Here is a 27,958-nt window from a genome sequence, read left to right as displayed (position 1 = left end):
TCACCGTCTTTGAAACTGTGAACAAGAAATTACTTCTAATGTTAATAGCTCATTTTATATTACCAACAACTTTATTCTAGAGTTTTCTTAATTAATTATTACTCTTTAACGGCGAACTTTTTACCTTCAGAAAACAATTGCAAAGAAAGTATAGTGACTTGGGTTAAGCATAATGTTAACCTGTGTATAAGATCAAAATATCACTAATATATATTTTTATTTGGTTTATTAAAAATAATGGGCAAAGATAACAAGATAAATCTAACAAATAAAGAAGAATATAAGAAATGGCCATATTTGACGAGAAATCAATCTGACTTTATTTTCTTACAAAGAATGCAAAAACGGATATTATGGATTAATATGCGAGGGCATGTGTGGGAACTGTGGAAATGGAACATACTGTAATAAGGAGAACGGAACTTGTCCTGCTGAATGTCAGGTTCACTGGAATGGATCCAAGTGCGACGGTAAAATTAATAGGGTAGCCTTTTGCATAAATAGTTTTCCTATGAGTATTTTTTCTCTCCTTCCCATGTCTATGATCTTGGAGGTTATCCTGGTGAATATTTTTATCCTTAATTGACAAAAGTAAAACACTGCGACAGGAACATAAAGGAAAATAATCTTGATAACATGAATATTTTTATTTGCAAATGACCAGTGTATTAGTTGAAACAGTGATGAATATACTTAAGGGATAAGCAACTCTCGTGATTTACGCATAACTGGATTTCATATATCAAATTTGAGGAGTTTGGATCCTGCTATCAGTCTAAAGAATTTTTGACAAGTATATATTTAGTATCTACACTCATAGTTGAATTGAAAATCAACACAAATATGGAGGTCAATATGCTTGTTTAGGCTCTACGTTCACTTAATATACCCTTTTCTGCATCTATAATATTGTCTTATATTATTCTTTTACATATAAATCACTCAAGACTTCCCTTTTTGTAATGCACTTTAATCATTAGACAAAATACAGTCTTATTCTAGCTTCAATAGACAAATAAGACGTTATGACAAAGAAAAACATCTAATGAGTATCGCATGATTAATTATTAGACCGTTCTGCACTCACAGAATATCATTTTTCCTTGCATTAAAAACTTAGCAAAAAAAAAGTTATTATTCAAAAGTCTTCATATTTTCCTTCATAAAATCATAGTTGTCAGGGTTATCTGTAATATTTTGGTAAGAAAATTAAAAATGAGTGTCTATGATTTAAATACTTAGGTATTACTACAAAGTATTAATTTAAAGCTGTTTTGTAATCTTCACCTTTCATGTATGACTTAGAGATTAACAAACTTATATACTTCCCACCTTTCGGGGGATATATTTGTAATAACTTAAATCTTAGGTTATTTTTCTGGACTTTCATTATATGTTTGCTATATTTGTCACAATAAGATAATATAGATCACATAGGTTAGATCAATGCATGTATATAATTCCAGATTGGCAAATAATATCTCACTGCAAAGAAAAAAAAACTGTGTGAAGCCTGCATGGAAAAAAAGGCATCCAAACTTAACAGCACTGTAAATACTTTACATGAGAAAAAATTGATCATTTTTCTTTCAAAAAGAAAAAAAAAAGAAAGAAAGAAACTTCCGCCACAAAATATAGTCTCTACCTTAATGCTTTTTGTGTGAAAGTTATTCGGGAGTCGATTTAAATTTAGTTTAAGTGGGATTGGAATTCATATTTATTGTAAAAATTAAAATATGATGCAGAATTCTAGAAATGTAGGTTCAGACAAAACTCTGCTTAGAAGCAAAAATCAAACCTCCTTATTTTTTTTCTCTCAGTTTATAAAATATATCAGATCAATTTTTGCTTTTAATTCTCTAAAAAAAAGAATTTTTTTTAATATACTCCCTAACTTAGCAGAACTATGTTTTATTTTGAAAATCAACAAATGCCCCCGGTCGGCCGTACTCCGATATTTCTCGAATTTGGGCAATTATTTGCTTATTTTGAAATTACTTTAACATGCATACATTGATATTTTAAAAGTATTAAAATTCATTTCCATAAACAAGAAGACCTGACTACATTTTTTGGGGAAACTAGATCGTGAACTTGGAATGAACGTAGTTTGAGAAAACTTGTTAGACTGTGTGTGTTATTTTGGGGAATACAACATGGCACTGAAGAAATTGTTATCTCATTACTTTATACGGCTTTGATTTAAAGAGCATTTAAGATTTAAAGGGCTATGAGGATGTTGATCTCAATATGGCAAAAAAGGGTAAATACCTCTCGCTAAAATCATATCTACCAAAATCAATGATTTACTACCACAACATTGTTTGTGGGAGAAATGGGAATTCATTTTGAATTTAAAAAGGCCTTTAAAAATGGGATTTTCTCCACCTCAATTTCCAGGATTGCAAATATAGTTAAAAATGAAAGAATATGAGCATGGTGACTTCCGAATATAGGAACGAACGGGAAATAACTCTTAGTAAAATTAATCTTTTATAAAGTATGTGGGAAAAATAATAATTCAATTGGACATTGCCATAGGTATTTTGGTATTTACTATTTTTAGTGCAGTATTGTCAAAAATAAGTTACCTGCAATAAACATAATTTTTCTTTGCTTATCCTCACTCATGAAAACTTGCTTGAACATTAGCTTATTTTTTCTACGTTTCTGTGTTTAAAAAAATGTTCAGTGTATGCTGTTTTTATTCTAGCATGTGAAGATGGATATTTCGGACTGAACTGTGATCGTGCATGTAGGAATTGTATTGGAAATAATTGTTACCAAGACAATGGAATCTGTTCAAATGGGTGTAAGGAGAGATGGACAGGTGCCAACTGTGATAGTATGTATATTGGCGTTTCATCTTCATGATTTTATTAGTATGGATTTCATGAAGTGAGGTTCCTGGTTTTCTTTTTTTTTTCTTTTTTTTTTTTCTTTTTTTTTTTTTGTAAAATTTATAAAACTATGCATATTAATGTGAATTCCTTTTCAATGCCACGTACCAAGTACTTCACAATAAAAAATCATTTCTAAATTTGTAACCCAAATCTTCTTTAGCAGGTCACCCTTTATAAAATGATAATGTTTCATATAACCCTTATTTCAGGACAAAAAAGTAATGTATGATTTAATAGACTTTACAATTATTAATTTTCTACCATTCAAGCCATTCTTCTATCCACGGAGCCAAATACAGGTGCAATAGTCGGTGGGCTCATGACTGTATTTATCCTCTTAACATTTGCAGTCATCATCGTCATAGCAGTTCTAAGGTATCTTTCAATTATTATGATCATTATTTATTTATCGGAATTGACACATGTAAAACCAAATTAAGGGGAAATGTAACATTCCTCGGTGTGTGTAAATCTTTGTTAGTATGTTAAATTTCACTTTATCACGCCAACATTATAAGCGCACTGTTTTATTCACAATCTTAGAAATAAACGCATAGTTTTGAAGGATATACGGTAAACCTTGTCTAATTGGGACATCACTGGTTTCAAAGAAATTGGCCAGATTAGCAAATATTGTGGATAAGACATTTTAAGACAATTGAAACACCACAAAAGGGACTTAATGTAAACATCGTATTAGGCAAAATTTCGGAATATTCAAAATTCGATATATATATATATATATATATATATATATATATATATATATATATATATATATATATATATATATATATATATATATATATATAGGAACAGCGTGCTAGACCGCTCGGCTATTAAATTAATTTCATTACAACGTGTATTGGTAACGATCCTCTAAAAAACTAATGTCCAAATATCTGTATCTCACTTCCATTCTCAATGACCGTGTACTGTAGGACAGCGCCGCGAGAATTCCATCGGCATCGAAAGCAAGTTTTTTGACTTGCCTACATAGCCGAGCGGTCTAGCACGCTGTTCCTGTACTGCTAGGACACAGATTCCGTAGGTCGAGAGTTCAACCCCAGGCTGGGGCGGAAGTGGGTATCCTTATAAAAGTGAATTTCTTTGTGCTTTCTATATTAATATTTCTTCACTTAGGGCAGTTATTTTAGTTTAAGAGTTGTTGTAAAATGTGCTTTATAAATAAACTTAATTTCTTTACAACGCGTATTGGTAACGATCCTCTGATAAAACTAATGTCCAAATATCTGTATCTCACTTCCATTCTCAATGACCGTGTACTGTAGGACAGCGCCGCGAGAATTCCATCGGCATCGAAAGCAAGTTTTTTGACTTGCCTACATAGCCGAGCGGTCTAGCACGCTGTTCCTGTACTGCTAGGACACAGATTCCGTAGGTCGAGAGTTCATCCCCAGGCTGGGGCGGAAGTGGGTATCCTTTTAAAAGTGAATTTCTCTGTGCTTTATATATATATATATATATATATATATATATATATATATATATATATATATATATATATATATATATATATATATATATATATATATATATATATAATACAGGCTACGCATTTTTTCCATTCACGTTTTTCATCTGATTCCTTAATACTCTGACAAAATCAATAACTTTATCATTATTATTATTATGGTGGTGGTGGTAGTGGTTTGATTGACTGAATGATGTTTTACGTCCCATTTGAGAATTTTTCACTCATATAGAGACGTCACCATATACCGGTGAAGGGCTTCAAATTTTGACCTTTACTCGGCACTCAGGGCCATTGAGCAGTGAGGACCAACGCCTGCCGTGACACGGGGCCTCGGTTTTTAAGGTCTCATCCGAAGGACCCGCAACTTTCACTTCAAAGTGCCGAGCGCATGGCGAAGGAACAGTTGCTACCCATTTTTTATCGACTTAGGTCAGTAGCGGCCGAGATTCGAACTCTCGACCTCCCGATCACGGAGAGAGCACTTTACCGAACTGAGCTACCGTGAACAGTCTGGTGGTAGTGTTGATGAAATAATTACAATATGTGAGAAACTTTTCAGGAGAGCCTTGGATGGGAAACATTCATAAGGGTCCTTAATTTTAATGCTCCCTCCCATTTAAAATTCGGGGACACACAAACAAGTTGATGAAACAAGGGTGTCAACAGTCTCGTTTAAAGTCAATATTTGGCAAGTTCTATGGTCGATACAATGGCCTTATCAGCAAATACAATTTATCATCAAGTAGAATGCTGATTGACGATTTTCATACTAATAGTTTGGCTACTTTTTAATCACTGAGTTGTAAACGGATTTTTTTCTGTTCGCTCCATCATGACTCCGGTCGACAGAGGATACTCACTCCTACATTGTACCTGATCAGGCCCCTGGTGGTTTTTACAGGTCCATGTTTGTTCTGCTTCGGATTTGTATTGTTTCAATCGACTTTTGAGCTTGATGACTGTTCGCTATCTCCATATTTCATTTATGTCTGTCCCTCTATCTGTTTTTCCGCAAAATCATTTTGCTCCAAAATAACTTTTGAACGGTTGTTGTTAGGGATTCATATCTGACATGTATATTTCTTGTAAAAAATACTTTCTTTGGTTACCAAGATTTTGCCCTTATGTACTTGACCTTTGTGTTTGATTTACTAGGGAAATCATTGACCTCGGTCAGAACTTTTGAATAGTTGGAACTAGGGCTTTTATATTCCAAATGTGTATTCCTTGTCACAAAACTTTTCATTTGGTACCGACATTTTTTTGAACCCAACTCCTTGGAGTTTGACTAACTTAAGAAAACTTACTTCGTCATGATGTTGGAATGGTTGGTGCCAGTGCTTGTATATTTAACATGTGTATCCAACTGACAAAACCTTTCCTTTGGCATCAACACATTTTAACCATATGGCCTGGATGTTTGACTCACTGTCGAAGAACTTTAACTTAGTCATGAGCTGTAAGATTGGGACATTGATATTTTTAAACACATCTTGTTCAGGATTATTTTTTTAATCGTATTTTTTTTAATATTATATTTTTACTGCATCTTTTTCAGCATGACGACTACAAAATCTTTCATAACTTTCCATCTAAACGCTTTTAAGTTACTAATTTACTACATGTATCTTTAATTAAAAGTTAATCATGTCAGCCTTAATGCAAATTCAGGAAATACATTTATTATACAGGCGACAGTATGCGGAAAAAGAACGAGAAAACACGGGAAACGTATTCAGGTGTGTTGAGTATGATTCAAAGATCAACCACGGAAGAAAGAAATATGCGAATATCGCTGGTAAGACCTATCTACACACATATGATATTTAAATAAAATGGAACAAACATTATTTTCGATATATTGTACTCTTCATCCGCATTCCAGTTGTTTATATTAATTAAGGTATGTCACTCCTCAGCTTTTATGAAACGTTCAGTCATAACCTCTAATTTCAAAACTATTTATTAAAATTCAATTCTTATAATATCTTAAAATGAACCAATGCAAATGATTCAACAATCAATTAAAAAACTGCTCACAAATTCATAAAGAAGCAGAAGTGACTATTTCTTGTGATGGAAGGGTATTTGGAAGAAAATACTTCAGATCTAAACATTTGTTAAATTTAATATCTTGGGACTTTAGCTCAACATATTTTTACTTTCTGAATATTTTCCCTGATGATATGCTAGGGATGTAAAATATAGGTCTCAATTTATATTTTTAGAACAAATTTTACACATTCAATCAACATACTTCGCCAAGAAATGAAAATATATTAAAGAAATCAAGATGAAATTACACCTTTTTTGCCTAAAAATCGCACATTTTAACCAATATCTCAAAATTTGGATTACTGATCCCAACTTTTTTTCATCCTTTTGATCAACACGATACTTTTAACTGACCAGCACTTCCGTCATAAAAAAAATGATACAAGAAAATATTTAATTGCCTATTTGGATTTTTATAATACCCCAAATATGATACTTTTTAGTGCAGAAATGTCACTCAATAATTTATACACATTAATACGCATGGTTTATTCAATGATAAATATAATTGAAACTATTTTACGTAAAACATGATATTTTTCGCCATAATTACATCTGAAAAAATATGATGAAGATTAAAGTGATTAACCAAAGAGTTACAATTTAAATGCAAAAAGGTCAACTTAATTGTACCATAGCTCAGTAAGATGCACACTGACCCCCCATTGTCTTTGTGAATCGTGCTATATGAATACTTATCTAACATATATATCTAAAATAAATTGATATAAATAATTTCACGAGTGGCATACCTTAAACCTTAAAAAAATTGAATGCCAAAAAAAGGGAAAAAAATAATTTTCATATATATTTGAGTAAATATTTATTATGGAATAAAAACACCACTTATTACAAACATATTTAACGATACATTCAAATATATGTATTTTTTTTTTTACGATCCCTCTCCATGCAGCTCCTGATATAAGTTTGCAGAGTGCCTTTTCCAATGCAGAATACTATAATCTAGGTCATATAAGCACTGTTATACGGACGCAGGATTTGCAAGACATAATTGCTTTTAAAGGTAGCGAAAAGCAACACCCATTTATTATGGAATACAAGGTATTATCAGAGCGGATTAACTGAAAACTTTTTTATAAACATCTCAATATTTCTTTCTAACTTTTGTAAAATTTATCAATCATCCAACTCCAGGTCCGAGAACTAGCTCCTTGAATTTATATTTCTGCATGTCATTGTAATATACCAAAGTATTTATGGTTATTAAAATCTTCAAATTTCCAAACTGTTTTCAAAATAATTAAAAATAACATAAGCCAAAATGTGTGATAGCAACAATTCAAGTGATTTCCAGTAGGCTTATATACACGATAATATCTTTTTACGTTTTGCTCAAGTACCTGGCAATGAACATTAACTTTTAAAGTTGCAATACTTCAATCACAAACTGTTGAGAAAATTTGTGCAATATTGAGGCACGCGCCATCTCATCTTAAGCTAAAGAGCTAAATCCACGAAGGGCCTAAATCGACCTATTTTTTTCAGGAAAATTAAACTGAGAGGAAGAAGAAAATTAACAATAGAAATATTATCCTTGGGTATCAAACCTAAATAGTTTATGCCAACTTTTTTATTTGATGACGTCATATTTGTACAGAAAACGTCTAAACACGTGCACTTTGCTAGTTTTTATCAAAATAAAGAATTTTTTCGTCTTTGGTTCAAATTTTTGCTGTGGCCACACCCTTGGAACAAAATTAAATTTATACCATTGATAAGAGGATTAAAATATGAATAAATAAAGTATATTTTTATTTTGTTCGAGGGGTGAGGTCACATCGAAATTAATACTTTTCGTTCGATTCAAATATCTTAGCACCGACTTACACAGTGAAAATAGCGGGGACTACCCTACATTAATAAAAAAGAAAAATTTCTATATTGTTTTTGTAAATATTGAAAAGTTTCGAAATGCAATTGTTATATTTATTATAAGTTATTTTGTGTTGTGGTGCAAAAAAGTACGAAAAACTCTCTCTAAGCATGACTGCATGTAGATGCAATTTAATGTCGACATTTTGTGTACTACGTGCCTCAGTCCTGACTCAAGACTTTTCCTTCAAGTAGCTGATCTATATTTAACTCGTCTTTATGCTGAAATGTTAAAAAAAATAATGTGTTCTCTTTTCCTCTGACAGCCTATTTATTTATGCTTTGAATTTGTTTTCCAACTCCCGGCTCCTTGTCACCATGTTCACCATCTAATCAAAGGGAGATCACCCGAAAAACATGTAGGCTTCATCTTTATTTTCTCCTGAGTGGCCGTGTCGGAGTAGCCTAGAATATTAAAGAAGTTACATCGGATGCAACTACCAAGACGTATTTATTATGATTGTTTTGCCACCTTACAAAACATAAATGTCGTGAAGTCTGCATCGACAGCATACAAATGGTTAATGTTACGCAAGAGAGTCTATTATAATTACATGTATTATAATTATAACCCATACCCATGATACCCAACATGCGTTTCAGAAATCGCTAGTGCCATTTTAAGACAAAAGATTAATTAATATATATTAGTGAAAACCTTTACTGATCCGAGACCTCTTAACATAAATTATGTTACGAAGTACTGAACCTAGAAAATTCGAGTTGACAAATCAAATAAACAATAGATTGATTTTACAGATCGCGTGTAATTTTTGTGATAGGCCTCTATAAGAAAAATGTAATATATTGTATAAACGAATAACTTACTACCAAGGCGGTGACGACTCTTTAAGGTTTTAAGTAATTTCAGTATCGCATGCATGCTGTGACCTAGCCAATGCATGAAAAAAAAAATTGTCAAAGGGAGGCTACTTGCTATCTCTTTTTATTTTGAGTTACTCCGCTTAAATGTAACAGGCCCAAGGGAGAGAGGGCAACCAAGATTAGCAAGCATGTTTATACATGTAGTAGTGTACACTCAGAAAGGGGGGATTCGAGCATTGATATAAGATAAGAAGCCAAAAAAAAAATATTACATTTACAAAAATAGAAAAAAAGACAGGGGTTATTGGGGGAAGGGGGTTTCGGGATTCCCACCCTCACTCATTAAATACGTGGGAGAGTTCGACCAATTACTTCTGCCATTTAAACAAGAAAGTAGTAAAGTGAATAAATAAGAATGCCAATTATATGAGTTCTTGTATATATAGTATAAAAAATAAATTCAATAGCAGTTTTCATTTTTTTCAATCTCCTTGATAAAAATTTATTTAAAAAACGATTGATTTTTCGTGACTCGGTCATTGCATACATTTATTATAGATCCAAGGCCCGTAGGTAGCAATTTCAGTTGGGGGGAGGGGGAGGCACAGTAATACATTTTCAGTTCGGAACACTATCAACTACCACAATTCCTTGACAAGCAAAAAAAGGGAGGGGGGGCATCAGACGTTTTTATTGACGGGACACAAGCATATAGTAGCTTTGTTTTATATAGTATTCTATATATCAGCAAAATTATTGGGGGGGAGGGGGGGGCGGCATGCCCCCCCCCCCCGGTTCCTACAGCTATGTATCCTGAATGTATTATTAAGGTCTTCCGTCTTCACGGAAGACCTTATAAGTGATTCTACTGTTTCTTCTTCTTATTATTATTATTATTATTTTTCCGCCCATCTAATTTTGATTTCTCAAAGACTACTCTATGAAATTTAATGAAATTTGCAGGAACAATGTGTTTTAATCTGAAGTTATTTTATCCGAGAGATTTTTTGGAAAATCACTTCCGGTGCCAAGTTACCAACCATTTTCTGAATTTTAAAAAGACATTTTGTCCGCAACTAATCTCAAGAACGGTAAAAGATATCAATGTGAAACTTTCAGGGATTATAGATCGTGATAAAACCTAGCCGGGACATGACCTTTCGTTCGTCGTCGGTACTTCCGGTCGTTACCGTATGCGAATTTAAAAAAATTGAATTTTCTAACTTTTTTGTTTTTCAATATTTTTCTTTGATATTAGTAGAGTTAATAGAGGCATTTCCAAAAAGGCTTAATATATAATTTGTTTAAAAATGATAAATCCAAACTCTAGATATTCGCATTTTAAAATTTGAAGCGGGTCCAAAATGGCGGCTGTCTCCGTAAACTCCGACGAGCAGGTCGGTACTCGGAGCTCCTCGGGTGGCTGGTACCTCGCACACTAACCTCAAACGTCAACGGTGTTCTATTATTTCGGGTTTAATCCCGATTATGTTTGAATTTTCTTTCTCATTTTTTACCTTTAATTTACGTTTTCATCTTTATAAATGATTTTTTTTCTGTGTGAATCCTGCGCTATTTGCATTTGTTTTAAATAAATCCTGCAAAATCCTTGCATTTTTGAAGGACTATGTTATATTTTACGGACATTGGCAAGTTAAACAAAAAGCACGTGTATTTCCTTCAACGGGTAGAATCATCTATACAGCAAAAAAGAAAAGTAGTAATGACTTTGTTGTACATTGTATTCAGGAGACAAAGAGCCAACAGGTCGTCATTTACCATAGTTATGCTCAGTATGCTGGGAAGGGCAAAGATTTGACATATGCTGAAAGGTAGACCGACTGAGATCAGTTTCTAGGTTGTATGAAGGAAGCAGCATTTAGTAACTACTAATAAAAATTGAAATAAATCCATGCCAATATTTTTATGACAATGTGTTTCAATCAATTCAGTCAATTACATGATAGAATCAATCAACCAGTCTGACTCTCTTGACCCTCATGGATAATATGTAATTATAGCTGTTAAGGGAAGTAATTCAAAAATAGAAATCGGTGCCGGTATGTCCTTGTCTTGTTTCTATATTTACATTTTTAGCTAAAATATCTAGAAGTCATAGGAAATGAAAATATATAATATATATAAAACAAAAACCATATGAAATAAGTGAGTTTTGGAGAAATATTATGGCGAAAAATTATGTAGGTCCCTTTTATCAACATTTTACATAGGAAATGCATTGAGAATTGCAAAAACACTGATTTGACAAAATCTAAAAAAAAAAAAAAAAAAAAAGAAATAAAAGAAGGTTGGCTTGGTAGGTTAAACAATCCAGAATATACCTGTTTATTACAATTTTAAACTACTCTCAAGAGTTCTTGAAAAATTCTATACGAGAAGTTGTCTAAGCAAGAACTCGAAAACGGTAAGACACCAAACTTATATGAGCAACAGTCCTTAAGATGAAGGCAAAACCATTTGGGTTCAGAGCGTCAGCCGTCACTTCCAGTCGTCACAGGAAGTGATAAAAGAAATAGAAAATTTCAACTTTTCTTTTTTTAATTAAAAATTGCATCACTTTATTGCATCTTTTTCGCAGATTCGAAAGATGTTGGTCCCACCGGAAACAAAATCTACAATTTCCGGTTATATGAGATAAACTAAATAATTTGAGCATTTTACTTTCCCATAAATATTCTTTATAGATAAAGTATTTGAAATGAATTTTAAATATGTTATTCAGAGTGCAAATGTCTAGAGTAACTTTGAAAACGTCAACTTCCGGTTTAAGGAAATAGCACGTTGGATTTTCACGCTGACGACCAGGGTTAAACTTCCAGAGTGTCTGAATTTCTTTTATCACTTTTTCAGCTTGAATTCTCGTTTTTATTTTCAGAATCGGGCGGAAGACCTCTCATTGCTCGCAATGAGTTTCTAGTTATTATTATTATTATTATTAACGGATATAACTGCTACCGGTAATTTTTCCTGTTTATCATATTTGTTTTTTGAAAGGATATCTATATAAAGTATAACTTCATAGATCGGGCATTTGAACATGGTATTTGGGGGGGGGGGGGGGGGGTATGGTAATATGTCGTTCGACATGTGGTCTATAATATTTTATTTTCGACGGTCTGTAATGATAGCCATTTACTACTGCCAGTAGCTGTTTTTCGTATATTTTTGTTTAATTACAAATAGTAACTATCCGATAAAGTTAAAAACCTCATATGCAATATGTATACGATATTATAATTATTTTATCGTCTTCTGTACTCATTATCGCCTATCTATTTGTAGTAGTGTTAGAAATTGCACATGGAGAAACGAACGTTATTTTAAATATATGACAATTATGAGCAAAATGTTAAAACTGGTTTTGAACTATATGAAAGTCCGAGATGTTGTTATGTTTCAATGTAATTTTCACTTCTCACCAGATAATCATTACTTTATGATTTTATTAAAAGGGTTTATTATAGGTACTCCCCAACATGGGAGTGTGTAAGATATGATAATATGATAACAAAACGATTAATTAGCAATAATTCATTCGATCGTTTTTATCATCTGAAATCTCTTTTCATATCTATTGTGGGTATATAAAAAAGTTCCTCTTTGATGATATAACATTTATCATAATTAGTGAACTTTATTTCGATAAAATAATTTACACTGAATAAAGTGGTATATGTGCATTTCCGTTTATCTTGTTGTTTTTTTTAAACTTCAGGTTCCGTTTCGAAATTCAAATACTTTGGGAATCTTGTGTTTTCATTGGAAAATATTTTTTTGCGGCCGATTTGATGCTTTGCATCACTCATGTTTAAAAGTCTGTAGTGGCTTCTTTCCTGACAATTTGTGGTGCGCAGGATTGTCGTCAAACGTCACTATTTTACGTGAATTACATGTATGAACTACAATTTCATTTCAAATGTCCGGGAAATGCCATAAAGAGCTAGGGCCACTTAGGGCCCTTTTTGGCCCTGTAAATTTCTGAAAAATCGAAACTGCTTAGTTTTGGCTGACAATGCAGTATTCATCACTTGGATCCTTGGTGACAATTTTTCTACTGAACATGACGTAATTTTCTCTCTAGTCAATGCATTATGACGTCATGAAATGCGTCATTTTTACCATATCCTGTACATTCCTTTAATGGCCAAAAGTTAAAGTATTTTTTCAATATTTCATATAGAGCACAACCTCTGATCCAAAATATGCAATAACATAATGAAAGATCTGCTTCTGAAGATCATAAAACATGTTTTAATTTTTGGATCGAGAGCTGTGCTCATATTTTAATTCTTTGCTGAAATAAGTCAAATGCGCCATTTTTCGCAATATTCAATAACATTCCATTTTCACTAAGCCTGCTTTCCAATACCTGGATTCTCAAAAAGAAATTTTGTTATAGGAAATGAAAGTACTAAGTCTTTACTTTATTTTGATATATGAAATGGGGCAGAGGGTGAAAGTCAATTAATTGATATAAGGACAGGGCCATTTTATGCATAAAGCGGACCTAGCTCTTTCGGAAGTGCAAAAAAATTCTCAAAATGACAATAAAATATATAGTAACTTCAACCGTATTCATTTTTAATGCAACTTTTCATTTCAATTTTATGTTTTCATTAATAAAGAGTACTGTTGTATTTTCTGGGGGGGGGGGTATTTTTTTGTTTGTACGCCGTATGTCCATACAATAACACATTTATGAATGATAAAATCCTTATCCATGGCTACTATGGTATATATTTTACTACATTAATTCAGTTTTACTCAGATATGATGGATTAACACTTTGTGTTTGTTTTCAGCTTAAAGTGTCTCTTATTATCATTTAAAACGGTTACATGTATCAACCATTATACCAGACAACCGTTGTATATAACAAATATTTGGCATTTCTTCAGAGTACAAATAGCTTTGATTAAAAAAATAAACCAAAAGTTTTCAGAACTTCTTGAAAAATTCATAGTAAAATTTTACAAAATTTTAAAGAAGAGGCTATATTGATTATTTTTATTTCATTAACGTACATATGTAACTGTCTTATACAAAATGTCAACATCACGACGTTAAAGTATGTAACATCAACGTAATGACGTGATAGTATTAATAAGGAAAACATTACCAAATTTAAACGAATGTAAAAATAAAACCAGTAAAGATATTGTAAAAAAAAATAAATTGTTTTACAGCATACAAATCTTAGAGTTCTATGTGAGAAAGTTTCATTTATTTTGATGACTGGGCCGATTTAGCCCCTTCGTGGATTTAGCTCTTTGAAAAAAAAAGTCTTCTTCTTTTGGAACTTTTTTATTTATATTTCTTTTATATTTTGCATTTGTGCGATATGAAAATGTGACTACAAATTAAAAACCAATCACCGCTTTTACAGTGTCAGTCATCAAAAATGTAAAACAGGAAAAAAATGAAAATGAGCATTTTGTTTACTTTATTTGACATACTTGAAAACAAAAAGCAGAAATTTATTTTTACATCTTGTGTCTTTCTAGTACCTAAATGAATACTTGTCCTAATATAACGGTGTCACATTAGTGGATTTTCTAGAGGCTGGTATTCAAGCGAATTTGTAAGAAAAAAATCTAAGATCGACACAATTTTTAAAATTTTGCATTTAAAAAAAAACATATCGCATGGAATTTTCCTTCATGATAAAAAACTGGAAATGATAGCATTGAAATTTAATTTTTAAAAGAATTAGGCAAAAATGTAAACTCTGCAATGAACACAACTGGCACAAGTTATAAGCTCGTACCATGTCTGTATATGTACTCATACATGTATCTCAAAGACATAGTATCTCTCACGGATATGAATAAACATTAGCAAATTCTGAAAACGTTTCTTTCTTGATCCACACTTAGTCTTCCCATGTTCAGTCGTCCATTATAGTTTGCTTAAAGTAAAATACTTTTTATTTAGAGGTTACCTCCCGGAGATGTAAGCAAATGTTCAACGGCTCAGAAGAAAGATAACGTCACCAAGAACAGATTTAAAACAACATTTCCTTGTAAGAATGTTTGTTAGTTTGTCTGTTTAATCCCTTTGCAGAATTTGTTATTCATATTACGATGCCACCACTTGCCGTTGGAGGGCTGCAAATTTAAACCTATACTCAGCACTAAGGGCCTTTGAGCAGTGAGGGATCTTTTCCTGCCAACACTCACTGCTACATGTATAGGGGGCCTCGATTTAACCGTCTCGCCAAAAGGACCTGTCTCCAAGTTCCGCATTGGGATTCGAACCTGCGGATGAGACCGTAAAAAACAAGGCACCGTGTCACGGCAGACGTTGGTTCGATAAAGATCCCTCACTGCTCAATGGCCCTGAGTGCCGAGTAAAGGTCAACATTTGAAGCCCTTCACCTGTGTATGGTTACGTCTCTATATAAGTGAAAAATTCTCGAATGGGACGTAAAACAACATACAATCAGTCAATATAAAACATTGATTGGTTTCCATGTTTTTTAACTCTGAAGCCCTTTCTGCATGTCAGAATGATCAATGAACGACCAGTACGAGATGAATGAATTCTCTCTATAAAGGTTTGAATTGATTCTTGCGTGGAAATTAATCATTTTAAAATTAAATTGCTATACTGTCCTTGTATGTATACATGATAAGCCACATATACTTGAATATACTGAACTTTTAAGTGTCACTAAAAGGATAATTCTTTTTGATGTACTATTATTGTAACCAAAATCTGAGTAAATTCACTAAAAGTAACGTTTTTGTTAGGATCATTCAAATTATGACTTTCTAGGAAAACAATAAGTTACAGTACATTGATTACATACATATTTATTTTAAATATAATTATGACATGCCATCTGCCCGCTTTGCTTGGCATAGATGAATATTCGAGGGTTGTACTTGGAGAGAAATGGGACCTAGATGACAACGATTACATCAACGCAAATTACATTAAGGTATTGTATAAAACCATCGTATTTCTTATGTTTCACTATACTGTTCATTTGAATAATTCAAATTTTTTTTTTTTTCGTTTTACTGACCATTTGATGCGTTTAAAAAATTCTCTGTTAGATGCAGAATCAAAATATTTTTTTGTGATGTATTTTCTGTATGTTTTGATAAAACTCATCCTATTTCGCCAATAAGAACATTTGGTTTAATTGGAAAGTCTGCTCACATTAGGACATGTCTGAAGAGAAGAGAGGGTGGCTTGATTTTGTTATTATGTCTATAAATAGTATATATTTTAAATTTACTTCATCTAATAAACTACATCTCGGTTTCATTGTTTTAGGATTTTAAAGGCGAAAGACGTTACATTGCCGCTCAAGGTACAAAAGAGGCAGAGAAAAAAAAAACTTTCTGTTTTTTCCTCTGGTTACTATGGATTTATGTATATATGTAATATACATTTAAAGCTGATTTATCTAGTTAAATTATATAAGTAATAGTTAATTTCTTTTGTCATAATTAATATAGTTAAAAATAAACTTTAAAATTTAGAATAAAAGTGAAATCTAAATTACCTTTTGTACTTAGGTCCACGGGAGAATACTGTGACAGACTTCTTGAAAATGATATGGCAGGAAAACATACAATGCATTGTTATGTTGACTAATCTGGTTGAAGATGGAAAGGTAAGATAAATCTGTCACCCTTAGAATTGTGCAATTTTTTTCTTTTTGTCTGTTACATGGTAGTTTGCATATATGTTATGGAAGGGCAATGAAATTTGTGTTATTTTTTTCTATTTTCAGAAAAAATGCGCTAAGTACTGGCCGGATATTGATATGTCCAAAAATATTGGACAGTGTACCCTAAGTCTATTAGAAGAAACAGTATATGCTTTCTATACATTTCGAATGTTCTCACTTCAAAGAAGAAACGTAAGCCCTTTTTTCATACGTTTTCCTTAACAATTAAGATTCTGTTGAATGAAGAATATACTAATTTTTTAATCAGCAATTGCATTTGAGAAAGAAACTTTCAATTTTTTTTATGAAAATAAAACTAAAAAAGATACCATAAATAGATAAACAAAATCATTATCTACTGTGAAATCAGTATTTTTTCCGGGGGGGGGGGGGGGGTAATTTTCGTGATATAAAGGAATTCAAGTCCCCAAAGAAATGTAAAACTTTTAAATATCTGATAACATAACAATTATTCAACCACGAAATCAAATCCCCACGAACCAATATTTTTTTTTTCTCTTCTTTTAACCACGAACCAATAATGTTTTTCTTTTAACCCCGCGAAAATATGTTATTTCACAGTATTAATACCTAGGCTATATAAATAAGATAATATTAATATTTTCATTACATTAATCTGCTGTAAGTAATTTCATGTGGTCAGTTTAAATACATCAAGTATATAACAATATCATATTAACAACTCTTTTTGGGCAACAGCTACATGACCTAAGGATTATAACCCATTTCCACTACACGGCTTGGCCAGATCATGATACCCCAGAAGAGATAGCACTTGTTCAGTTTCATAGAGCTGTTACCAAAAAATGGAAGTCTGAATCTCCCTTACTTGTTCACTGCAGGTTTGCCAGCCACACCTGTATTGCTAGAATTCTTTGCAACAAAATAATATTTTTAACAAAAGTTCTAGAAAGTTAAGCAGATTGTAAAGCTTCCTGATGGAAATCCATTTAATTCTTAAGATTTTTAGACATGAAAAGGTATTATTTCTCTACAACATATACTCGCAATGTTTTGTACTCCATAGAGAGAAAAGATAAAAGAAGCAGTGCAGTATTCACAAAATGTTAAATTATAAAAGTCGTTCCCAAATATGATTTATATAAAAACTATTACCCTTCCATTGTAGATACATAACTAGGATAATTAAGATAAGTTATCGTATAATCCTGGTGACCAGGATAATTTATTCAGGTGTTATATGATTTTCGTATAATCAAGACACTTGCGTCTTTTCAAATTTCAGTGCAGGAGTTGGTAGAACGGGTACTTTTATAGGCCTCGATACCTTACTGAAACAAGGAAGGGAAACGGGGCGGATAAACATATTTGAGTTTGTGAAGCAAATGAGAGAGGATCGTATGACTATGGTTCAAACTGTTGTAAGATTACCAATTATTAAGACAATATTCTCGATATTTAACTTATTCATATACCGTTCTTTCCCTACAAGGCTTCTAAGCATCAATCATACTTTCTAAGCGCGTTATCCAAAATCATACATATAAAGATGAAAAGTGTATAAAGATATACAGTTTTATTCATATTTCAGGAACAGTATGTGTTCCTACACAAAGCATTACTCTGTGGATTCCAAGAAAGAGAGACAGTCATATCGGAATTGAATCTTGAATCAAAACTTAATTTACTGCTTAATGACACATCACCATTGAATCAACAACAATTATACAAGGAGTTCAAAGTAACGTATTATAGTATTTGAAATGTTTTATCTATCAGATTAACAATCATAAGTAGCAGTTTAACATTTAGTGTATCCTTTTTTAGCTCACCTGAGCCGAAGGCTCAAGTGAGCTTTTCTGATCACATTTTGTCCGTCGTCCGTCTGTCTGTCTGTCTGTCCGTCTGTCTGTCTGTCTGTCTGTCCGTCCGTCTGTCTGTAAACTTTTCACATTTTCGACTTCTTCTCTAGAACCACTGGGCCAATTTCACCCAAACTTGCCACAAAGCATCCTTGGGTAAAGGGGATTCAAGTATGTTCAAATGAAGGGCCACACCCTCTTTCAAAGGGAGATAATTAAGAATTGGTGAAAATTTGGTGTCATCTTTTAAAAATCTTCTTCTCAAGAACCATCGGGCCAGAAAAGTTGAAAGTTATGTGAGTCCTTCATTACATAGTGTAGATTCAGGTTTGTTCAAATCATGACCCCCAGGGCTAGGGTGGGGCCACAATGGGGAATCAAAGTTTTACATAGGAATATATAGGAAAAATCTTTAAAAATCTTCTTCTCAAGAACAACAAAGCCACAATTAGTCATATTGATATAGAATCATCCTCAGGTAGTGTAGATTTAAGTTTGTTCAAATCATGACCCCCGGGGCTAGGGTGGGGCCACAATGGGGAATCAAAGTTTTTAATACATAGTAATATATAGGAAAAAACTTTTAAAATCTTCTTCTCAAGAACAGCAAAGCCATAATTAGTCATATTGATACGGAATCATCCTCAGGTAGTATAGATTCAAGTTTGTTCAAATCATGACCCCCTTGGGTAGGATGGAGCCACAATGGGTGATCAAAGTTTTACAATGGAATATATAGAAAAAAGTCTTTAAAATCGTTTTCTACAGAACAACTAAGCTACGATTAGTTATATTGAATTTGGAATAATCCTTAGGTAGTGTAGATTCAATTTTTTTTCAAATCATGACCCCTGAGGGTAGGGTGAGGCAACAATGGGGGATCAAAGTTTTACATACTAGGAATATATAGTAAAAATCTTTAAAAATCTTTTCAAGAACAGGAAGCCATGATTAGTCATATTGATATGGAAGCATCCAGGTATTGTAGATTCAAGTTAGTTCAAGGCATCCTCCAGTAGTAGGTTGGGGCCATGATGGGGGATCAAAGTTTTACAAAAGAACATGTATAGGAAATATCTTTAAAAAATTTTCTTCTCAAGAACAACATAGCCATGATGAGTCATATTGATATGGAAGCATCCTCAGGTAGTATAGATTCAAGTTTGGTGACAGGCGATCAAAGCTTTACATATGAATATATAGGAGGAAAATCTGCTGACGAAGAACAACAGGGCCATATTGAGTCAGGTGAGCGTTGTGGCCCATGGGCCTCTTGTTTTCATTTCTATCAGAATTCAAAAAACAATAATAATAATAATACCACTGAAAATTACATTTTTATTATTTACTATTTTACTATTTTAGTTCTTAGAAACCATAATTCCAATTCTCGAGATGGAATGTAAAGAGGACGCTTTGAGCTCAGAGAACAGATCAAAAAATGTTGACATGGGTATATTACCAGGTAAACTATCAACGTTAGAAAATATTGATGTCTTTATTTTAGATTAGAGGACTTTCTTCTAATTAAACGACTTGGTAATCCTTTCAATATTGAAATTGTTCTAATTGTTCTATTTTTTTTAGTGTCAAAATATCGACCATTTCTAGCAGCAAATGCAAAGGGAAGAAATGAGTATATAAATGCAGTGATTGTTCCCGTATGTAAGAGTTATATTATATTCTTGTAAAACTTGTGCCGCATTCCTGTTAATCTTAAGGTAGATTATACCTTCACAACAAAGAAAATTCCCCTCATCAATTAGTATATTACATGAACGTTTTTATTTTAGTCATTTACTCATCCAGCTGGGTTTATTCTAACTCAGAAACCTCTCCCTGATACAGAAATAGATCTCTGGAGATTGTGCATGGACTACCAAGTGGGGGAAATGGTGGTCCTCAATGGCTTTGATGAGGTACAATTAATCAAATTCCTAATAATGGAATTGATCATTAGTTCGTTGGATTTCTTTAATTTGGGGGGGGGGGGGGGTTTTTTTTTTGGTTTTGGTTTTGGTTATTATCTATCTAAATCCAACTAATCATTTTCCTATTTTTTAAAATCTATTTCTAGATTTTTTTTCTTATTAGATTGTGGAAAATAATCACTCATATGTATTATTATTATCTTGATTATTATCACCACGAATTATTTCCTTCATGATTCTGTCTTAATAAGGATAACCAATGGTTACCTGCAAGAGGGGGGAATCGATCTTGTCCACCATATGTGATAACAGCCAGGAGGACGGGGATGAACATTTACGGAGTCGATCAATGCAGCTTACTTGTTTTACGTGATGTTTGTTGATTTACTGACCTATCTGTTAAAAAACACATTTAAGCATTAAATTAATATCTTTCGATTGTTTCTTTATATTGTTTCATAACATGGACAGCTGTGCTGATAAATTGAGAAACGTGCGTTAGCTCGTAATGAAACATTTTTGGCACAGACTTTCGTGTTATGAAACAATGCATGTCAAAAATATTAATTCAGTGCTTATATTTATATTCTCAGGTAACATTTTAATGGTTCAAGTTTATCTTTACTTGTTTTACTTCTTTTAAAATCATATGCAAAATGTGTAGAACAGCCAAGAATAGTGCTAACCTCCTATAGTAATGGATTAATAACGGAATATAACGTCATAGCAGAGCAAATTTGTGCTAGAGCATGAAAATATAGTGCACGTCCCCCCTTTTTTTTAACTAAAAAGTAGAGGAAATGTATATATTGTCATTCTTAATTTTACCCTTATTACAGTTACAAGCAAATAAAAAAAAAAATATGGACGAAAAACGTGAAAACAATAAAAATGACCCATTATCCGTCTTAAATGTCTGATATAATTCCCATCTGTATATTTGAAAATTAAATGCTTAAAGTTTTCAACACAGTTTATATGTTGTTTTAAGAAAAATACATATCAATTGTGAAAATAACATTACAATATGACTTTAAATATAATAATTATGGAAAATAATTCTTGCACTATAAATTAAGTTGTACTTTAGTGTCAATTACATAAAACATATAAATATTGTATCCTCAGGGCAAGACACAAAGCATGGACGTCTTCCAGATATATTCCAAGAATGATGACGAAGTAATAAAGGTGGTTGAAATGTTGCTAGAAAAAGAAAAGGAATCTACTATGACTTCTATTGTTATTAGCAAGTATGTACAATGGTTTTGTATTTATATTTTTGCAAACCGGTCGTTGGATAATTATGCAACGAATTAATAGCGAATGAACAATACTTTAAAATTTCACAAGTAAGGAAGTATTACATAAAAAGCAAAGGGAATTACACTAAAACTTGTTTCCCGTGCATGGCATCGTTTCCATTAGCTCTTGGAGTATGAACAAATGTAGAATTTGACAATAATAATATCCCTGCGAGACAAAAACACTTGCTATATACCCATAAACTGATTGGTTTAGCTCAATAGATGATTTTCTTCTGACATTGGATTCATATTTGCTCTAAAATGAAAAAAATAATATAGATAAACCACCAAATTCGGCGAATTTCTTGAATTAAGGCAGATCAGGGGCATATGTTGATTTTGAAATAAACCGTAATTATACTAAGATAAGGAGTATAAAGAGTTCCCCCATCAAATCTTAAATAATATATTGATGGATAAATTAAGTTTTTGTCCTGAAATATTCCTGAAATATTCGATAGCATTAGAGATATATTTAACTAAAAGTGAATTACGATATTCTGCAACTTATGAGATAAAGCAAGACTTGCGAGAGTTGATCATCCCGTTATCCCGTTAGTATACGTCCCTGGTTCCTCTAATGAGATAATTATTTAATCCACCACTTAAACACAAACAAGAATATATTAGTGAATCGTGTATTCTCAATGTATATCTCTTATATAGAGATGGTGCCGGTGTAACAGGACTGTTCTGTGTTTTACATAATGCTCTACAACAACTTCGTATGGATGGAGAGGTTGATATATTTACTATTGTCCGGCAACTGCAAACTAGAAGACCGGAAGTAATCAACAAGCTGGTGAGTGAGGCGGAAAGAAATATCCTTATACATAACAAGTTTAGATTACGATAGGATAGGCAATTGCTCACCCCTTCTTTAAAAATATCAATAGTATGCGATTGATATGACGTTCTTCGCAATCACCAAATGTGTCTGCGACAGAAGAAAGATTCCTTAAACCTAAAAATGCCTTGTAAATGAAATATATGAAGATAATGAATAGTTTTCAGGCTCAAAAGGCCATCAAACAATACAAAACAGGAGCAGAGCAAACACGGACCTCCAAACATCAGAGGTGGGATCAGGTGCCATGGAGGAGTGAGCATCCCCTGCCAACCGGTCACACACAAATAAAAAAAGTAAAGAATAGATAAAGCAATAATTGATATAGCGAATACGTTAACTAAGCGAAACTATTTCTCGGGGGATGTGGAAAATGTGCTTTGAACGGGAGATCTGTTACTCTACACTACTTAAGGACACCTAAGAAAGAGATGCTGGTGAAATATCTTGCCAAACATTCCATGCACCATTCTATGAACAAAAATTAGAAGGAACTGGTCCTCTTGTGTTACATTTTCAAGCCGACTCGTCTAATTAATTTCAAGCACTTCATTCTGACACCTATTATTTTTGAAAGTCAGTCAACTACTATAAATATTCCAAATTCGAAGACATATAATCTGAAGTACAGTCCTCGCAAATAAGTTGTATTTGTATGGTACTCATTGTTCGAATCTTGCGATTGTCATCCCGATCTCCCTTCTGTCCCGAAAAGAACGACAATAAGGTAGATAACGGCGAGGTAATTGTAATACTAATTATTAGGGATGTCAACGAATATTCGAGTACTCGACTATCGTTCGGTCATACCGACTATCGACTAAAATTTCTTTAGTCGGTTATTCGTTAAAAATGTGTTACCTAATAGTAATTTTAAATTCAAGGAAATAAACTTGGATCCGCTCATTTCATTTATTTACAGATCAATGTTCTCGTAAGTAAAACTCAGGATAAGGTTTAACTGTTCAAAGGAAATTATGTATATGTCGATTTATGTTCGGCAAACACGCCTCCAAAATCTACAGTTTTGGCATACTTTAAAAGATGTCAGGGTGGAAAAACAGTGAAAAGTACGTTATCAAGTTTATGTGAAACTGAACTTGTATTCTGCAGTGGAACATCAAATATTATGTATCTATGCCGAATCCGTCAAACATATAGAGTCTTCAGATAAAACTTTCCTAGTAAGTTCTCCGCAAAAAGGACCAAAAAAAAGAGCCGGAAAGAAAAATGTTGCTAACACAAACATGATTATCAAGGATTGTCTGCAATGTACCTCCTTTTGTTGTAAATGGAGAGGGCGTTCTAGAATTGTTTGGTTTTGATTTAAATTATAGTTTCAACCTGCAATTCCATAAGATTTGACGAAATGCAACTATTCATAAAGAATGATTAAACAGCAGTTACAAAATTGTAAATACATGTAAATTGGGGGACAATTAACGTAATTAAACGGTGTTTCTTTCTGATATTAATATCATACAGTCATTTTAAGATTGTATTGATTGTTTGTACAAAATCTCATAATTAAAATTGATCGTGAGTTCTCTTTGTTTTTATAAGAGGCACGCTTAAATTGTTTACCAGTCATAGGTCTCTGACAAAACACGTACGAATGACTTCAATTAACGGGTACATGTACCAGCCTTATGAAAAGAAAGGACAAATGCCAGTATTTGATATCCTCCGACTATTCGACTAAGCTGTCCGAATAAAATTGACATCCCTACTAATTATTAAGATATTTTTCCCGAACCTCCAAAAACAAATATATACATTTGTGGTATCTCTCTATTATATAAACATACAGAGAGCAAATATCTTCATACCTGTATGAAGTTTTTCGAAGGTCATAGGTCATTACCTGACCTAATCACACAGCGTAGTTATATCTACATAAAAAGAATTACTCTACTTAGCAATATAGCATGTTTTTCATTCATAAAAATGTACAAAAATACGCAAGTAAAATAATAATCATTTTATTTACAATGTAGACGAGTATGTATTCAATACATTTCTTGATCGATTTTACATAGATAATAGAAAACTACGTGTTATAAGTCTCATGTCTGAACTGCATAGTCTCAATGTTTGTACCCTTATTTTTCTTGTAGACCTCTGAATGCTATGAAAAAAATTCATTAAACTTTACTCACAATAAATTTGAAAATCTTATGGAAAATATCAATGTAATGCAATCACGCCACAAACAGCTGACAAACACTGCACTTCGAAAGTTCGGTAGGCACACCTCCATCATCGAGATCGTTGTCTTAGCAATGTAAGTTGTCGCCAGTTCCTCCATGTCAACATCATAATAAATACGCCTTACTGAAATCGTAGATTTTATGTTCTGATCATTTTATACTTGATTTCAAGTTAACTGGTCATGGTCCGGACAAGTGTCTCCATCCATCCCTTTCGGACAGAAATTCCTCCAACTTTTTATTATCAAACATCGGACGTGTTTCTTGTGTTTTTAGCTCACCTGAGCTGAAAGCTCAAGTGAGCTTTTCTGATCACATTTTGTCCGGCGTCCGTCTGTCCGTCTGTCTGTCCGTCTGTCTATCCGTCTGTCTGTCTGTAAACTTTTCACATTTTCGACTTCTTCTCAAGAACCACTGGGCCAATTTCAACCAAACTTGCCACAAAGTATCTTTGGGTAAAGGGGATTCAAGTTTGTTCAAATGAAGGGCCACGCCCTCTTTCAAGGGGAGATAATTAGGAATTACTGCAAAAATAATGGCATCATTTAAAAATCTTCTTCTCAAGAGCCATAGGGCCAGGAAAGATGAAACTCATGTGGAAGCATGCTCAGGTAGTGTAAATTTAAGTTTGTTCAAATCATGACCCCCGGGGGTAGGGCGGGGCCACAATGGAGGATCAAAGTTTTACATAGAAATATATAGGAAAAATCTTTAAAAATCTTCTTCTCAAGAACAGCAAAACCATGATGAGTCATATTTACATGGAAGCATCCTCAGGTAGTGTAGATTCAAGTTTGTTAAAACCATGACCCCCGGGGGTAGGGCGGGGCCACAATGGAGGATCAAAGTTTTACATAGAAATATATAGGAAAAATCTTTAAAAATCTTCTTCTCAAGAACAGCAAAGCCATGATGAGTCATATTTATGTAGAAGCATCCTCAGGTAGTGTAGATTCAAGTTTGTTAAAACCATGACCCCCGGGGGTAGGGCGGGGCCGCAATGGAGGATCAAAGTTTTACATAGAAATATATAGGAAAAATCTTTGAAAATCTTCTTCTCAAGAACAGCAAAGCCATGATGAGTCATATTCATATGGAAGCATCCTCAGGTATTGTAGATTCAAGTTTGTTAAAACCATGACCCCCGGGGGTAGGGCGGGGCCACAATGGAGGATCAAAGTTTTACATAGAAATATATAGGAAAAATCTTTAAAAATTTTCTTCTCAAGAACAGCAAAGCCATGATGAGTCATATTATGGAAGCATCCTCAGGTAGTATAGATTCAAGTTTGTTCAAACCATGACCCCCGGGGGTAGGGCGGGGCCACAATGGAGGATCAAAGTTCTACATAGAAATATAAAGGAAAATATCTTCTTCTGAAGAACTGCAAACCATGATTAGTCATTTTGGTATGGAAGCATCCTCAGGTAGTGTAGATTCAATTTTGTTCAAATAATGACCCCCAGGGGTAGGGTGGGGCCCAATGGGGAATGGAAAGTTTAACATAAGAACATAAAGAAGAAATATTTCTTCTCAAGAACAGAAAAGCTATGTTTAGTCATATTGATATGGAAGCATCCCCAGGTAGTGTAGATTCAAGTTTGTTCAAATGATGACCCCTGGGATAGGGAGGAGCCACAATGGGGGATCAAATTTTTACAAAGGAATATATGGGAATTTTTTTTTAAAATCTTCTCAAGTACAACGAAGCCATTTGTTACATTGACATGGAAGCATCATCAGGTAATTTAAAATTCAAGCCCCCCCCCCCCCCGGTCTTTTCAATACTGAACTGATTTGTGCTTTTGCCTAGCCAATGTGCTCAGGTGAGCGATGTGGCCCATGGGCCTCTTGTTTAAACATCGAATATGGGTTCCCATGAATTCAAAAATTCCAAGACACCAATATACTCACAAAAATTGATCACAAGTAGCCATGCACAAAATATTCCCTTAAAAACAGAATCCTTTGCCAGATGAATTTGAAGCGTAGCCGCTTTTCAAGCCGATTTACACCTTGTTTAATTTGTCAAAATCTACAACGAACAGTTCGTGCAATATTTATATTCGATTGTCCGTCTCAAATGTATATATAAGTAATAAATAACAAGTTTAAAAATTTCACTGGGAAATGAAGTGGGTCGGTACGTGATCAAATCTTCTGAGAAGACCTTCGGCCTTCAAAGGATTTGATCACGTGACCGACCCACTTCATTTATCAGAAAAGTTTTTAAATTTGTTATTTATTTCTTAACAAAATATGTTATTTGTATGACATTCTGTGTATCATTTAAATCATTTTTCTTCTTTATTTCTGGTTTCAGGAAGATTATAGAAAATGCTACCAATTAGTATCCCGATCCGTTTCAACAAGCGGAACATACGCCAATATGTGAAGTGCTCGAAATCGTGTCTGTCATTTTAAAAAATGTTCAGATGTTTGGAACACAGATTACCATTATTAAAAAATTCCATAAACAGTCTTGAACTTTGTAATATTTCAGCTGTCATTGTATAAAAATTTCTTTACAATGAGACTAATAATAATAATATTGGTTATAAATTCTTAACAAAAAGATCTGAATAGTAGATTGTATAACATTTGTTCAAAATGCTTCTTAAGTTCATCACGACCAAATAATGCAATAAACATTTTTTAAATGTCTTCTGGAAATTCTACTGGTATACTTGCTTCAAGATTCTTTGAATATTTTTCGTGTTTTCTTTTTTTTTCTTGTATGAAATATGTTTCATATATATGCATAACATAGTTTTGAAAATTTATTCACAGCTTATCAGTTAACTCATTTTACATCATTTTTATTCGGTCACATTCAGAATACATAATATTTATATATGTAGAGGCCATTTATAATATATTAATGCCAGAAATATAAATATAATTTTGTTAGAATTGAAATCCTTTGGTAAGCATTT

General features: G+C 33.0%; 1 protein-coding gene across 1 annotated transcript; it reads left to right on the top strand.

Annotated features, from left to right (window-relative positions):
* The first annotated feature begins 373 nt into the window (after positions 1-373).
* LOC133179747 (receptor-type tyrosine-protein phosphatase mu-like) lies at positions 374-27,417 on the top strand. The gene is made up of 19 exons (XM_061314442.1): positions 374-470; positions 2,714-2,845; positions 3,173-3,278; positions 6,093-6,199; positions 7,412-7,521; positions 15,133-15,220; positions 16,065-16,141; positions 16,483-16,519; positions 16,728-16,825; positions 16,946-17,074; positions 17,603-17,745; positions 18,150-18,285; positions 18,456-18,605; positions 20,092-20,191; positions 20,314-20,387; positions 20,520-20,645; positions 21,786-21,910; positions 22,631-22,766; positions 27,346-27,417. Exons 1-19 carry the CDS (start codon positions 374-376, stop codon positions 27,415-27,417), a joined length of 2,043 nt encoding a protein of 680 aa, XP_061170426.1.
* The last annotated feature ends 541 nt before the right edge of the window (positions 27,418-27,958 follow it).

Source organism: Saccostrea echinata, unplaced genomic scaffold (assembly GCF_033153115.1).
Source record: "Saccostrea echinata isolate AGI-Se365-2 ecotype Australia unplaced genomic scaffold, CSIRO_AGI_Sech_v1 ptg000005l, whole genome shotgun sequence".
Taxonomy (NCBI): domain Eukaryota; kingdom Metazoa; phylum Mollusca; class Bivalvia; order Ostreida; family Ostreidae; genus Saccostrea; species Saccostrea echinata.
This window is presented reverse-complemented; position numbering and strand designations above follow the sequence as displayed.

Excerpts from the sequence above, each read along its gene's own strand:
- LOC133179747 (XM_061314442.1), top strand. The coding sequence starts at position 374 with ATGTGTGGGAACTGTGGAAATGGAACATACTGTAATAAGGAGAACGGA. Across the intron at positions 7,522-15,132 it reads CATTTATTATGGAATACAAG|AGGTTACCTCCCGGAGATGT; the intron begins GTATTATCAGAG and ends CTTTTTATTTAG. Across the intron at positions 17,075-17,602 it reads TCTCACTTCAAAGAAGAAAC|CTACATGACCTAAGGATTAT; the intron begins GTAAGCCCTTTT and ends TTTGGGCAACAG.